The sequence below is a fragment of the Glycine max genome, chromosome 2 (genome assembly GCF_000004515.6).
Source record: "Glycine max cultivar Williams 82 chromosome 2, Glycine_max_v4.0, whole genome shotgun sequence".
Lineage (NCBI taxonomy): Eukaryota > Viridiplantae > Streptophyta > Magnoliopsida > Fabales > Fabaceae > Glycine > Glycine max.
The window spans coordinates 43913472-43929176 of NC_016089.4; the positions used below are offsets into that span (position 1 = coordinate 43913472).

General features: G+C 27.5%; 1 protein-coding gene across 1 annotated transcript; it reads left to right on the forward strand.

Annotated features, from left to right (window-relative positions):
- Positions 1 to 4713: 4713 nt before the first annotated feature.
- Positions 4714 to 6344, forward strand: LOC100306300 (uncharacterized). The gene is made up of 4 exons (XM_014769326.3): positions 4714 to 4867; positions 5157 to 5285; positions 5435 to 5605; positions 5958 to 6344. Exons 1-4 carry the CDS (start codon positions 4790 to 4792, stop codon positions 6054 to 6056), a joined length of 477 nt encoding a protein of 158 aa, XP_014624812.1. The 5' UTR covers positions 4714 to 4789; the 3' UTR covers positions 6057 to 6344.
- Positions 6345 to 15705: the final 9361 nt, after the last annotated feature.

The following is a 15705-nucleotide window of genomic DNA, read 5'->3' on the forward strand; positions in this document are numbered from 1 at the left end:
CACACCACGTACTGGACCACTTGGGATTTGTCGCTGTTTGAACCCCACACTACCCTTCAAACATGGATCATCAAAATGTGTCATCTGTGTTTGGATCGTTCTAGTACATACATGTGCATCAACTGTTCTCTAGCTCTCTTTTCCTTTTTTTTTTAAAGTGTGATGACAGAGATCGACCTACATATCGAATTACTTATGGGTATAAATCTTTCTTGTATTTATTATCTCTCTTGATTTCCTAACATCTTGTTGGTTGCTTATCATGTTCTTTTTGTTCCTTCTCATCAAAAGTGTTTCTCTATACAATTATTAGTTTCTTTTAATTACTTTGCTTCTTTACAATAGTTTCTTTATAATGATTGAGAGGATTGTTGAAAATTATAGGATATGTTTGAGTTAAAAGAGAACATTGTTTTAAATTGTACAAGACTATCATTTGGCCACAACGTACGTACACTAAGGTTTCGGTAGTCTCTACATGTATGATTGATCAATGCAATTGTGGCCGTTACATGATAACATTTATTTGCAAATCAACAATAAGGTCTAGTGCACTTGATAAATAGTTGGATCTATTAATTATGCATGTTGTGAAAAGTTTTAATTCTGATTAGTGGTCCGATTTGCGGAAAATGTTACCATGCAACATGACACAAATTAGTTAATGTAGAAATTAATTTTAACTTGTAGAAAAATTCCTTCCCACAGGCTAATTGGTTTCCCAAAACTCTTGATGATATAATAAGGATATGCATAATTTTGTGTTCAAGTCTTATATACATTCTTAAAATTGAAAAGAAACATTTTTTTAATCCTTTAAGAGTGTTCAAGGAATTTTTTTTTTACCAAAAATAAACATTTTTTTGGTAATTCAAACACATTTTAAGTCCACATGCTACAATTTTTTTTTTTAAAACAAAACAAAGCAACAAAAGCATGCAAATGATGTTGGATATTGAAAGGAGGAAAAATTGTAAACATACTATCTATCCTCAAATCAGTAAAAGTTGAAGATTTTGACTGACTTATGTTAGCACTGCGCTTTCCCTAATTAATTATGATATTACAGATTCTTAATTAAAATCTCTATAAATTACCAATTTAGCAGCAAACTATCAAATTAATTAAATAGAACTAGAATGTTAATTTTCCTTCTTTTTTTTTCTATCTCTTCAGCTTTTCTTGCCTACGAATGATGTCAATAGTTGATGTCACCAATGACCAGACCGTCGCTGAGGTACTTCCTGGTCCATTTTTCACTGGATTCGGTTGTTGCATACAATTTTAAGGTGCTAATGAAATATTCAATCTTAGCCTTCAAGAGTAGTACGTGGTATCAAAATCCGTCACGGTTTGATCAGTCAAGGAAACCTTTACAGCTATGACTGATTTATCTTGTCCACCAAAATTGGATTTACTTAAGGACAATTAAACGTACAAAGTAATTAGCTAGACTTATAGTGGCATTGCTATTTCTTCACACACATATATATCACCGTTTTGTCAAATTACTACAACATGCATTCAGAGGTTTCAAATAAGTGAAGTGCTAGCAATATACATTATAATACATTCTTAATTATTTTAGTTAAAATTGTTGCAGTAAAAAAATATATCTGTTCGTTAAAATTTATTAAAAATTATATAATTATGAGTGAAATTTATCAAATAAAAAACAAAACTCATAAAATATAGAGATTTTCAATCAATTTAAGTTAATAATAAAAAATATATTTAAAACAATATTTTGCTAATATTTCTCTTAAAATACTTTGCTAGTATTATATATAGGTTTGAATTAACCTTTATTTTGTAATTGTGAAAAAAAAGTGTACAAGGAGAAAGAGAGAAAAAAAAATCACAATACCACATTACATCACCACAAGTATAGGAATTTTCAGTCAACTGTAACATTTATCATAAATTAATTTGTATTATTAAAATTTAATAATGCTACTACTCAATATGCTTTATTTAAAGTGATGAAAAACAACAAAGCAACACAATTTGTAAATAATTGACTTGTTAAGAATTTTGGCCAAGATTTTATTACTAATAAAGTGTATGAAAAAAATATGACATTACTTATCATAACTTAAATCCCCTAAAATATAATAGAATAAATTTTGTGCTGAATATATTTCATATCATTTCATCTAATACTATTATTTAATTTCTCTCACGTCCTCTTTAATTTCAGATCGGGATGAAAATATTTTATTATTTATTAATTTTCTCACATTTTGTTATTACTGCTTCTAATTAAAATAGTAAATTAATTTTTTTCTCTATTGTATTATAAAATATCTGTATAATAACATGATAACACATATCATTCTATTTCATCCAATTCTCTATTGAATTCTGTCCTAATTCATTCCATTACACATTCCCTCCATTATTCTATATCGATCTAAACTAAATAAGAAAATATCCTAAGCATACATAATACTAGTAACAGTATAGCTGGCTAGGGTTGCAGTATTGAGATTAATTTATTGTATTTGTTTTAACTAAAATGGTAAAGGGAATTGAGGATTTTGATAGGAATCCAAAGTTAAAAGTTTTAGTGAAGACAAAAAATAGGTTAATTTAATTTTTCCATATACCTGTTCAAATTTTTTTTAAGAAAACTGTTGTCAAGAAATAAGAAAATGCCAGCGCAAAATCTAAAATGCTACTTTTTTTTATCATTATAATTTGATCGTTCCACAACAATCAAATAAAAAACGACATAATGAACACGACACATCTCGAAACCTTTTTAACTCTTAGGTTTGGAGAGAAACTGAAAAAAAAAGAAGACAAATGGCATCGATTTTTCTTACTCAACACACCTATATAATAATAATAAAAAAAACAAAAGTTATTTAACTTTTCTTGGTAGCAGAAGCCAAATCAAGAACAGAGAGAGAAAGAGAAACGGAGAGAGAGGATCCCTTCCCCGTGAGAAAAACTTGGAGTCATCCAAAGAAGGCACGTAAAACTGTAACATGTTTTTGACACTTAGCTTCGCTAGTTGCTACTACGGATTTGTGTCTCAATCAGCAATTGAGATTCCTTTCCAGCATGTAATCTAACCCTTTTATCACAATCTCTTTCATCAGTTTATCACGTTCCCATGCAGAAGAACGTTTGTTTTCACAAACGTATATACTGCTCCCTTTTTACTGACCCCACACGCTTCATCTGTCTTATATATGTGTGATACAGCCAAGCCCTATTTGACACGGCAAACAACTGTACCAGCTTGCAGATTGTCTATTTCTATATTATCCATCTTCATCATAGGAAACTAAGAGCATATTTCCAATTCATATGCTGGATTTGTTAAAAATTAATTTTTTTCGAAAAATTAATTGTTTTTAAGAAAAAAAAACTTTAATCATATATTTTTATACACAAAATTCAAACTAAATATCATGTTTAAAGAGATTAAGTTTAATATCATCCGATTAATTATTTATTGATCTCCTTAATGTGATTTGAGTTAAATGATTACATATTTAATTTTATCTTAATTTTTTTTTTATTTTGATTGAATTGAAACAAATTCGGTTAACTTTTTACGATGGATAAAAAAAATATATTCTTAAATTTACTACTAACTTATTTTTACAATAAAAATATTTATATATAAATTACATCAATTTTAAGCAAAATTATTTTTGCATCATTAATTTCATTTAAAATTAATTTAAAAACATTCATTCAAACACAAAATTATTTTTAAACATAGGTGACCAATTACATTCAGATATTTTGGAGGTTTAACAAGATTTTTTTAAATATTTTCTATTATTATTGTTATATATATTACATCTTTAGTCATCGTTGGGCCCAAAAAGTTTTTTCTCATTTGCAATAATGTCCCTCCATACTATATCTAATGTTTTAAGTCATTTCTTTTGTTATTCATTGTTGCCATAAAAGTACTAATTTATTTACAAGCATTAAAATTTAACACGATAATTAAGTTACTATCATGTCATATCCAATTTATCCACTTAGCTAACTACTTTAAATATTAGATAGAATTGGGATGAAGGAGCCTTGTACATGGGAGAAAACTTGAGGAAACTAGTTGGCACAATTAAAATATTGGTGAACAAAATCCCATCACGACACCTAAAAGAATAAAATTGCAGTTATATTTGATCAGGCTCACAAGATAGATGGAGTTGCTCTTAATAATGGGTGTGCAACAACTTGAAGATCGTGGGATATTATCTGCAATTAGTGTCTATGGTGGTCTCCTAAGACCAAGGCAGGACCACTTGATGTTATAATGACATTGATTTTTATGAGTTATTCTAAAACTCTACAACATCAACATTTTAATCAACAGTCACATTTCTACAAGCATAGTATTTAATGCATGCTTAATGTAATTAACTTGTACAGTCTCACATATACATACTTATTTTTCTATCCTTGACACAATATTCCCACAAACATTGGTATAAGTTAAGCCCTAATTAAAACAGTCACAACTCACAAAGTATGATGTTTCCATGTAACACTATTAATTGATTAATTTATAAATGTACCTGGAGTAGGTGATACCAGCCTAAGAAATTCTCCTACATGCATATATCAAAGTAGCATGAGGAAAAAAACAAGATTGTCCCCAGAAGTTAAAAAGTTAAAACACTTCCTACTACGGTAACTCCATATCTATTTCACATGTGACCAACAAGATTCTTTGTTCTCGTCCTTTTCACTAACCTGTTGTTTGGATTTCTTTATATATAGTTCTTCTCTTCATAGTGAGAGAGAAAGAGAGACAATGGTTTCCAGGGTTCACAAGAGAACAGCAGTGTATAGGAGAATACAACAGCTTCGTTCTATCACTAACTCCCATGCGGTGATTAATTACTCTGAAACATCTCTCTTTAATTTCTCCCTTTAATTATCTTATATACTTCATCCCTTCTAGTCAAAGCTTTCTCCACTTAATATTCATATTTGAATATATAGAATTACCACTAAACTTGATATGAATCCTTTATTCTACTTATATTATTATGTGATCGAGATAAATTATGCTATCTTCTCTCGTGATTTTTTTCTCCCTTAATATAATATTGTAAGAGAATTTATATATTAAAGTTCCTGCGTTGAGATATGATGGAATATTTTGCTTGTTTTTGCAGCGCCGTAAAACCTCTGTGATATTAGATGCATCGAAGTACATACGTGGTTTAAAGCAGAAGTTGCAAGAATTGAACCAATTAGCAGTTGCTGCAACTCAAAAAGACATTGAGTATGGTCCAATGCCTATGGTATGATATACACAAAGAATTCGTACATAACATAAGTAATAATTAACTTATCATTCAATTGAAAGGAATATTTTGTCCTATTATACATACCCCTTTCGCATATATAATTTTGTGTAATTACTTTATGCCTACTATTAATGCTTTTGTAGCTTAAAGTGGAACAACAAGAGGAGGGGTATCTGATCAAGGTGTTGAGTCAAAGGAGTTGCCAGGGGTTGTTGGCGTTTATATTGGAAGCCTTTGAAAGGCTTGGTCTTGTGGTGCTCCAGGCTAGGGCTTCTTGTGTGGAGAGCTTTTGTTTAGAAGCATTTGGAATCAAAGTAAGTAATAATGATGTGAAACACTCACTTAACACACGAGAAATTATTATATAGTCTCGAAATGTATCAATGATCTTAATCATTCTTCACGTGACATATTCAAATTTATGACAAAGATTTAATAACGACACGGATGGTCCTAATTGATTTAATAACAAATACTTAATTACTCATTACATAAAGATTGATTAAGATCACGAATAATCTTGGATCGTGTAATAACAAATTCTCTCTACACTTGCACACAAACACACATTTCAAACATAAAATAAAATGCAGGTGACTATGTTATGAATATAATCCATGTTTGGGTGGAGGCATTGACCCAATGGATTCTTTGTTGTTGTTCCAGGAGAGCAATGAAGATACCCGTCTTGTGGATACACAAGTAGTTGAGCAAGTTGTATCTAAAGCTATAAATGATTGGAGGAAAGTTACAAAGCAATGTTGATCCAGAAATGAACTGTCCTAATAAGAACATTTTCTTTTCATTTTTTTAGGGGGGTTTCTTCCAGTTAATATTATTGCTTCATCCTTTAAATGGGTCGGATCGACTGTTTGCCTTCTTATAGCCCAATCTACTGATTAGATTGAGATGTGTGTGGTATATATCATGTGGGAATGGTGACCAAGCTTTGGACAGCGCATTATTATTTTGTTTTCAATTCCCCTTATGTTGAGTGTGAAACATTGAGGTGCTGTAAATATTTCAGATCAAAGAAACCCTCAGTTCAGTTCATATAATATTAAAAATTCACTTTTGGTACTTCATTTTAAGAAAAACCGTTTAAAAATCAAACCAACTGATCCAATTGAGAACTAGTGGTCTAGTTAAGTCTTTTGCTAGATCAATCATGTCATTGATCAAGTCTGATCCAACCAGTTTTATGATTGAATCAATAACCTATTTTAATTGAATCAGTGAGTCGGTTTAATTAAATCTGTTAAATCAATATTAATTATTTTTTAAAAAAAATATTATTTAATGAAAATACAAAAAAATATGGTATACTAAGAATTGAATCAAGGACCTCAATATTGTTTAGTAAATCAAACTTATCATCAAACTGTCGTGCATGATTAATTATTAAATATATAACTCAATTAGTACATGTATACTTATATATTTTATGTTACTTATATTGGTCTATGTAATTTAATTATTGACACACTGGTCCAACTAATAACTTATCTATCCAGTATCTTGATTAGATCGACAATATGTCAGATCCTATTTTTAAAGCTATGCATGCTACTCATAAAATTTTTGGAACTAAATTAATTAATGCATGTGAAAGAAATTTTAATTATATAAAAAAATAACTGACATAATGTAAGAATGTTTGAGATAGAAAGATAGGTCACTTAGAAGAAACTTTATTGATTTGTAATAGCTTTTTTTTACCTGTGAAAATTGAAAATAGTGTTATTTTTATTTAACCAACTGAGTTAGATGACCGATTTATAATAACATGTAAGAAAAAATATTGAACCATTTTAACATTATTAATTAAGGGTCGGCTTGGGTAGTTGTGGATTTTTTATTTTAAAATACAATATTGAAAATAAAATGTGTTTTTATAAAAATGTCGTTGAAATAATTTTTAACTCATTTTAAAACATTGACATTATTATTGTGAAGTATGGAGAACTCAAGTTCCGTCAAAGGTGCATGGCTTCGTATGGAAGGTGGGGCTTAACAGGATTCAAACAAAAGACAACCTATACAAGTGAAATATCCTTCCAACTGCAACGGTGTTTTGTAATTAAGAACCTGAATCAACAGAGAACATTTTTTTCGAGTGTAGGTTTGCACATGAAATATGGAGTAGATGTCACCTTTGGGGTGGTGATATTAGAGTTTTGCCTGGGGATATTCAGAATCATTTTTGGCAACACGTTGGGACCATAAAAGGAGTAAAAGCAAGGCAAGTTTGGTGTTCGTTGTGGATGCATATGGCAGTGCTCTGGGCAATATGGAAACAGAGAAATGCAGTTATTTTCAATGGAAAAAAACTGTGATATTGAAGCTACTGTGGAGGACTATTTATAAATACAACTGATTTGCTGTTAAAAACACTCTTAAATGACTAATTTTAATAGGATAAAAACTTTTAAAATTAATTTTAAAACTTAAAATTCAAGAAATAAAACTAAAATTAAAATTTTAAAACTAAAAACTAATTAATTTAAAATTTTCCAAACTCATAACCAAAAACCATCCCAAACGGGATCATTGGTTGAAGTAGGGAAAGTAATGAAATATTAGTGAGTATTGCTGCCGACAGGCACACTATATGATGTTAAGATTTATGTAATAAAATATTGACTTAAATACTCTTTTACTACTTATAAACTTTATAGGGAGTTATTTTTGTCATTTTAATGAGTTTTTTTAATTAAAGTACATTTGGTTTTTATTTTATTTTAGTGTTTTTTTATTAAATAACAATATTAGCAGATCATGTAACAATATTGGAAGTCCATTATATATCACATTATTTAAGTGTCCCATAAGACAATTGACAATTGCATATAACTTTTCTTAATAAATTATATTTTTAAATTTCTTGTCAACTAATAAGTTTAAGAGTTTAAAATTTATGTAATTACATTATGAAAGTTTTTTACAGTGCTAATTAATAAATAAAAAATATGTTAAAAATTATTTTTATAATAATTATCATAAAATTCAATAAAATTATCATATATATATATATATATATATATATATATATATATATATATATATATATATATATATATATATATATATATATATAATTTCTAATTGGTTAACGATATAAAAATATTTTACATTACTACCATGTATACTATGTTTTCTCAGCAAAAAATATTATTTCAAAACATACCCTACATATATACAACAATAATTAATTGATGATCTTTTTTGTTAATATGATTGATCGAGTTGGCAAGAAATCAAATTGCTCTCAATTCACAAATTGGAAATGTTTTTAATTTATGATAAGAAAAAGACTTAAAACATATTTTTAAACTCTTAAATTTTTGGAGCAGTACTTTTGGTTTTAATTAGGTTTTCAATTAAAAGTTACTTATGTGAGTTTTTTCCTTTTCAACAAAGTTTTTTTTATATATAAATATGATCAGAAATCGAACTAGCTATGCCAATATCTTTCATAAAAGAAATTTATTTATCTACCTACTATATAATATAGTAGTACCTTCTTAGTATCCACTTTCAGACATTATGTATTAAATCTCAACTCATAGCACTGTTAACTATCACAAATTAAATTGCATCAGCTATAATTTTCCAGTCTATAATTCTCATATGCAGTATGATTGGACAAGGTTAATTAAGCAGTTTTTGTAATACCAAAGAGGACCATTGATAACACCCTAGCATTTTTTTCATGTGCTCCATGGAGATGAGGGTGAAGCTAACCCAATGAGAATAGAAAACAGAAGTGAGTTGATGGTGAGGGGCAACAACTAATCTTTGGTCATGATGGCCTCGCCACTCACGCTAAAAATAAGGAGAAAATCAAGCCATTTTCTCATACTTTTTGTGATCCAACAAATCAAATTCTTTGCTCAATTACTAGACTTTGACTGGTGTCGTTAATTTGAATTTTAAAGTACCTTTGACTACCCGACTTTAACGCATGTTTCCTTCAGTCAGCGAAAGTTCTTCGACCAATATTCCAATCACTTCCAAATTCCAATCCAATAAGTCAATAACTCGCCAAACACGTATTTGCATTATCGAGTAGAGATGTTTTCTTGACTTTCCCATCTCATAATGTTATTCCACCGAAATTTGAAAGCTATAGCTTCTAGAAAGTGGGTATTGTGATTTTTTTAGTGTCTCTCTAGTTTTATTTATAATTTAAGGTAATGTACACGTATTAAAATATATTTATTTATATTATTTCTTCTGGTGTTTAGTGTAAGACCCTTTCATCAATCAAACAGATCGACCAATAAAATAATTAATTTCATTGATTTTATTGTTTTTTAAAATATTACTAATGTACCAATTTTGTCATTATTAATAATCATTAATTTATTAACATTAAAATCCAAGATTATCATGCGCCATAATCAATAAAAAACGCAAATACTTAAAATTTATACTAATAATAAAGGAAATACTCTTTTATTTTTTTTCCTTTTAAGTTAAAATAGATCAATGGGCACAAATGTCTCTCTCTATTAGTATTTAATAAGGGCAACTAATAAAAACAATTGAATATTTCATATAAGCCTTATAGTAAATACTAAAGACAGTAATTTTTAAGATAAAATAATTTCATTTGATTAAAATATTCTTCCTAACTACTTCGTATTCCTTAAAAAAAAAACTACTTTTTCAGTAAAAAAAAAAAACTACTTTGTATAGTTAGAACTATACATATTTTCTGATCTTTTTTATAAGAATTAATTAAATAATAATTCATAATTAAGGAAATTGATTAGTTTGGTTAGTAAAATTAAATATGTTCTAAATTTATGTTTTTTTCTCAAATTACCCCTAACATCAATAACATATACTCTTAATTTTTTAAAATATATTTATTGTCTTTAACTCTTTAAGTTTTTCTCATCAATGATATATATATATATATATATATATATATATATATATATATATATATATATATATCTTTAATTTTCATTGGCTATTAATGTGAAGAATTATATTCTCCAAAAATGTTTTGCGTGGAGACAAAGTTTTTTTTGACAGGGCGTAGAGATAAAGTTAGCCTCCCATTGAACCTTAAACAATAATATATTTTTCATATTATTTATTGAACTCAAAGAAATAAATATAATTAAGGATATTGTTGTAAAAAAATTAATGCAAGACGTCATAATTTGGTTCTTAAAAGAATTTAGTTCTTAAAAAAAGGACTAGAAGGAGTATCTACTAATATATTTATTTCCTAAGGATAGTGTTAAAAAAATATTTGTACTTTTTTATATTGTAAAATGAAAAATATTTTGAAAAATTAAAACCCACGGTGACAAGTAAAATGACATGTGGGCAGTATTTTTATAAACTTTACATCTTTGTTAATTAATTTAATCATTTATAAAAATTATAATTTGATTAAATAAGTGTTATAATAAATACATTAAAGTGATGATGACAATAATAATAATAACAAATTCAAATTAATTATATTTGATTGAGATTAGTTTCCTTTTTCAAAATTGTTTAGTTGATATTGAAACAAATCAGCCCAATTTTGATTGGTATAATTTGGACTGATCGAGTTATTGAAGGAAGCTAAAAAAACAAATTATTATATTTTATAAGTTTTTTATCTTATTTTTTATATAAAAAATTGAATTATTTATTAATACAAATTAAAAAAGTTCTTTATAATTCAATAACAACGCCAATTCTAAGAATTAAGTTTTTTTTAATTAATCATAATTTTTATACAATGATAAAAAAATTTCATTTGACCAACCACACTTAATAACAACAAATAAAGTCGATGTGAATGAACATAAAGGGCAAACTTAGAGGATTTTTTTTTTTGGTGAACACTTGGAGGAAAAGTTAAAGACTAATTAAAGTGTAAAATAATTAATTTAAAAGTTAAAAAAAAATTGGCCGAGTGATGGAATTAGTTTGAATTGGAAAAGATAAAGTAATCCAATAATTGACCAAGACCTCAAGTTAGAATTAATTCAGATTTATCAATTGTAGTTTACTTTTTTGAGTCGCTGTGATTATTAAGTCAAGCCATCTTGATAGGAACACCCGAAATATATGTAATTTGGCCAGTATATATATATAAACTGAAGAAGTCCATCTATCCCATGCAAGTGTTACCTAATTACAAACATGAAATTTTTTTGGTTTCTTCAAATCCTGTTCTGCCTGGCCATGGTTCTCATCAATCCCTCGGTTGCTCCCAGGTAATACCCTTTTGCTTTCAGTAAATTTTCATTTTAGTTCTTGAATTTGAGACACTGTGAAGTAGTTGTTGAAATTAGGAAATATTAATAAATCCCTAAAACTAAAATTAAAATTGCTGTCATTTTAGTTTCAGAAATATACAACTTATTTATTATTTATTATTATTATAGTTTCTAAGTTTTAACCACTCCATCCACCGCTACCTAAGGTCTCCGATTCACGGCCATGAAGATTTTCTTGATTAGCTTATATATATAAAGTTTGGTTCTTCAATATATAACTATATATGTAGTATCCCTTTTCTTCTAAACCTCTTTAATTTCTGCTTGGGATCACCAGAAATAAGCATAGTCCTAGCTAGCTACTCCAATGTTTTTGGCTATATTTGTTTAATTAATACTTTGATCTTTCTTGTTGCGCGTAATATATAATACCTCCAGTTAATAAAGAATGCTGTTTGTGAATATTGAAAATCCTCGAGATAGCAACGGAATTAAAACTATTCTAGTACATGAATACCAGTTCGCAAGTGATGATTACACTGTTACCTTCAAGAACACCAAATTATTTATAATACCTTTTTTACTGTGAATGTATTTATTTGTAGGAAAAATGTGTTTAACGTAGTTACAATAAAATCTTTGACTTTTATATTAAATGAATTTTATCGTCAAACTTTAAAAAATATATGAATTTAGTCCTTCTAAATTTTGATGAATTTTTAAATAAGATGGACTAAGTTCACATGTTTTTTAAACAGTATAATATGAAGTCTTAATTAAGTTGAATTTTCAGTATTGCTATTGAAAAAAAAAATCTGAAAAACTCACTTGGACAGTACCTTCTTAAATAGAGACGACTGACTCAGGGACTGAATATATTTGGTCACATCCTCACTTTACCTTATTTTGAATTATTCAAATTGGATAGATGTATTATAGTATGTGCATGTAACATACGGTATAATCTAGAAATTAAAGTTGGAATCAGCCATACCATTCTTGAGGGCAATGAAGTGACACATTGGCTTGTACATGGCCTTTCGTTCATCCCATTGCATTTAAAAGGAAATTAGCTAGCATTTGGCAATTGAAAACAAAACTTCTCTCTCTCTCTCTATATATATATATATAGAAGTTTAATTGACTTGTAGCCGTGTTCAATTGACTTGACTTTAAATGTTGCATGATTTTCATTCCCTACACACCTTAGCAAATAATAAGGATTAAGGACACCCTTCAATGATATGAATATGATCAGGCAAGCAGAACAAGAGAAGGGGAACTTTGACACTTCAGGCAACAGCCATGTAGAACTCATAAACTGCTTTGAGAATTTGTTCTGATGATTCAACCATAGACATCGTTTCTTGCCGCGTACAGTTGCCATCTCTTGATCTCATTTTGAAATTAAGCTTGGAGAGTGACAACAAAATGATGTCATTTTGCTATCTGATTTGTACTGAAAAGGTACCAAAATATACATTAGTAACATATTAGTAAAACCAAGAAATTCAACAGTGAATGAGGTTAATGTCCAACAATGGATGAATTCAACAAGTAAAACCAAGAAATGCATAAAGCTATATTTTTTGTTATTTGTACAGAAAAGAACCCAAAATATAGCCCTTTAATAAGTTTATTATTTATAATATATTGAGAAAAGGAATAGTTTAAGTGGCCAATGTAGTCAACACAAATATTAATCATGTCAAGAGAAAAATGTATGAATGCAACAAATCCACTGTAGTGTCAAGTTAAGAAACAACTGTGCTGAAGTTATAAAGGACCACTAGTTAGATTCCCAAAACCAAGAGACAAAACAAATGGATTACTATTCAAAGTTATTCTAGAAATACTATAATTTCAAACTTTGGATGTATAATTAAATTTAAGAGTATATAAACAAGTTTAAAAGCTATTTTACTTTCTAGGTTACATAAATCTATTAATTTCATACATGTGTAAACTATCTTTAATCTAAATCGTGTAACTTTTTCTTATGCTATCTAAATTGTGTAACTTATAATAGAACAAATTCACCCAACTTGTATTATTAAATCTCAACTTATAGCACTGTTAATTATCACAAAATTAACACCATCAGCTATAATTTCCCAATCCATATTTCCCATCCATTGAATGATTGGACAAGGTTAAGCAGTTTTCTGATACCAAAAAGGACCAATGATATATAATACCCTTACTCCCTTAGCATTTTGGACAAGGTTAATTAAGCGGGCTTGAGTCAAACTAACTTATAAGTTATTCAAAGTATACCTTACCAAATCGGATAAGGTTAAGCATTCAAATAACAAAGAGAACCATTGGTAATACCCTTCCCTTAGCATTTTTCCTTGCGCACTACGGAGACGATGGTGAGGCTAACCAATGAGTATAGGACTATAGGGGCAACAACTAATTATTCTTGCGTCATTGCCCCACCACCCACAGAAAAAATAACTAGAAAAACAAGCCAGTTTCTCATTTTATTTCTAATCTAATAAAGAAATTGGATACAAATAATTAATATATTAAAATAAAGATTAAATTATTTGGATATTACTTAAATTTAATCTCCAGTAAAAATATTTTTTAACTAGAATTTTATTCATCTTTCGATCAAATTTCAGATTAATTAAAATTTCTTTATAAACATTAAGAGAATAAAAAATATCATTTATAATCCAACAAAATAAAGTTCTTTTCTTGATTACTTAGATTTTGACTCATGTCATTAATTTGAATTTTGAAGGACCTTTAACTACCCCACTTTAACGCCAGCCTTTCTCATTTCATAATCTTATTCCACTGAAATTTGAAAGCTAGCCTCTAGAAATTGTTTATTGTGATTTTTGAGTGTCGCACTCGCATAGTTTTTATTTCTCATTCAATGGGCAAATATTCAAAAAATAGTTTGGGGGTAAATATGATTTTGGTTCTTTAAAATTCATATTGGTTTTAGTTATCCAAAAATAATGTGTTGTATTTGGTCTCTGAAAATTTTAATTTTTTTAAGTCCTTTATTTAACACCGTTAATTTGTTCGGTTAAAACTTTACGTATTAATATATTATCTTATTTATTATATAAAATTTTGAATTCTTCATTAACTAGTACAAATTAAAAAATTTAATTATAAACATTAATTTTTATACTTAAAAAAATAAAGTAGAAGTTGTTTTTTGCTGACTAAAAATAAAAGTTATGTATACTTCAATTACAACGTCAATTCTAAGCATTAATTTTTTTAATTAGTGTAGCAATATTTTTTATACATTTACAATTTTTCATTTGATCAAAGACACTTGATAAAAAGTGAGGCCATTATGTATTATATATGCATGCATGGTATATAAACTTAGGAGACTTCTGTGGGACAAGTATCACGCAATGCTAGCAAGTTACTTTTTAGTTTATACTATTCATGTAACAGAATATTGACACTTATATCTTCTATATTGTTTTGTTTTCCACTTAAGTCCCTATTAATACAATGGCTCTGGTTTAATGAAAGAATAACTCATGACTATTTTTGTTATTTTAATTTGCAGACATATTTATTGTTTACACTTTATAATATTATAGATTTAATTTTTATATTTATATTTTAGAAACAAAGGGCTTAGCCTTTAGCCTAACAAAAATATTAACGTCAGTATAAAGAAAATAAGGTGATGAGAATCTATACTTTTTATATTTTTAAATTTAAATACATGCATTTTTTTTATAATTTAAAGAATGTATTATCGATCTACATTTTTATTGGAAAAATATATTTGAATAAGTTAACGAAATTTAACAAATATAAATTATTTGAGTAGCTGAATGAGTAAAAAATATAATCTTTTTGTAATATTTAAATATTTTATGATATTATAAAATCGAATTATTATTTATTTTATATACATGTATATAATTTTTTATAAAACAAATATATCCATATTTCATTTTTGAAAAAATAAATTTTAGTTACAAAGATTTGTTCCTCATGCAATATTTTTAATAATTTTTTTCTATATTACAAATTATGTTTGTATTGCAAAATAGTTTTATATTATTTCCTCACCCACAAATAAAATATTTTACAATATCATTTCATTTTTTGTATAAATACTTCTGAACATTATTTTTTTAAGGATATCAACAATATTATTTTAAGTTAGCATTTAAAATCATCTC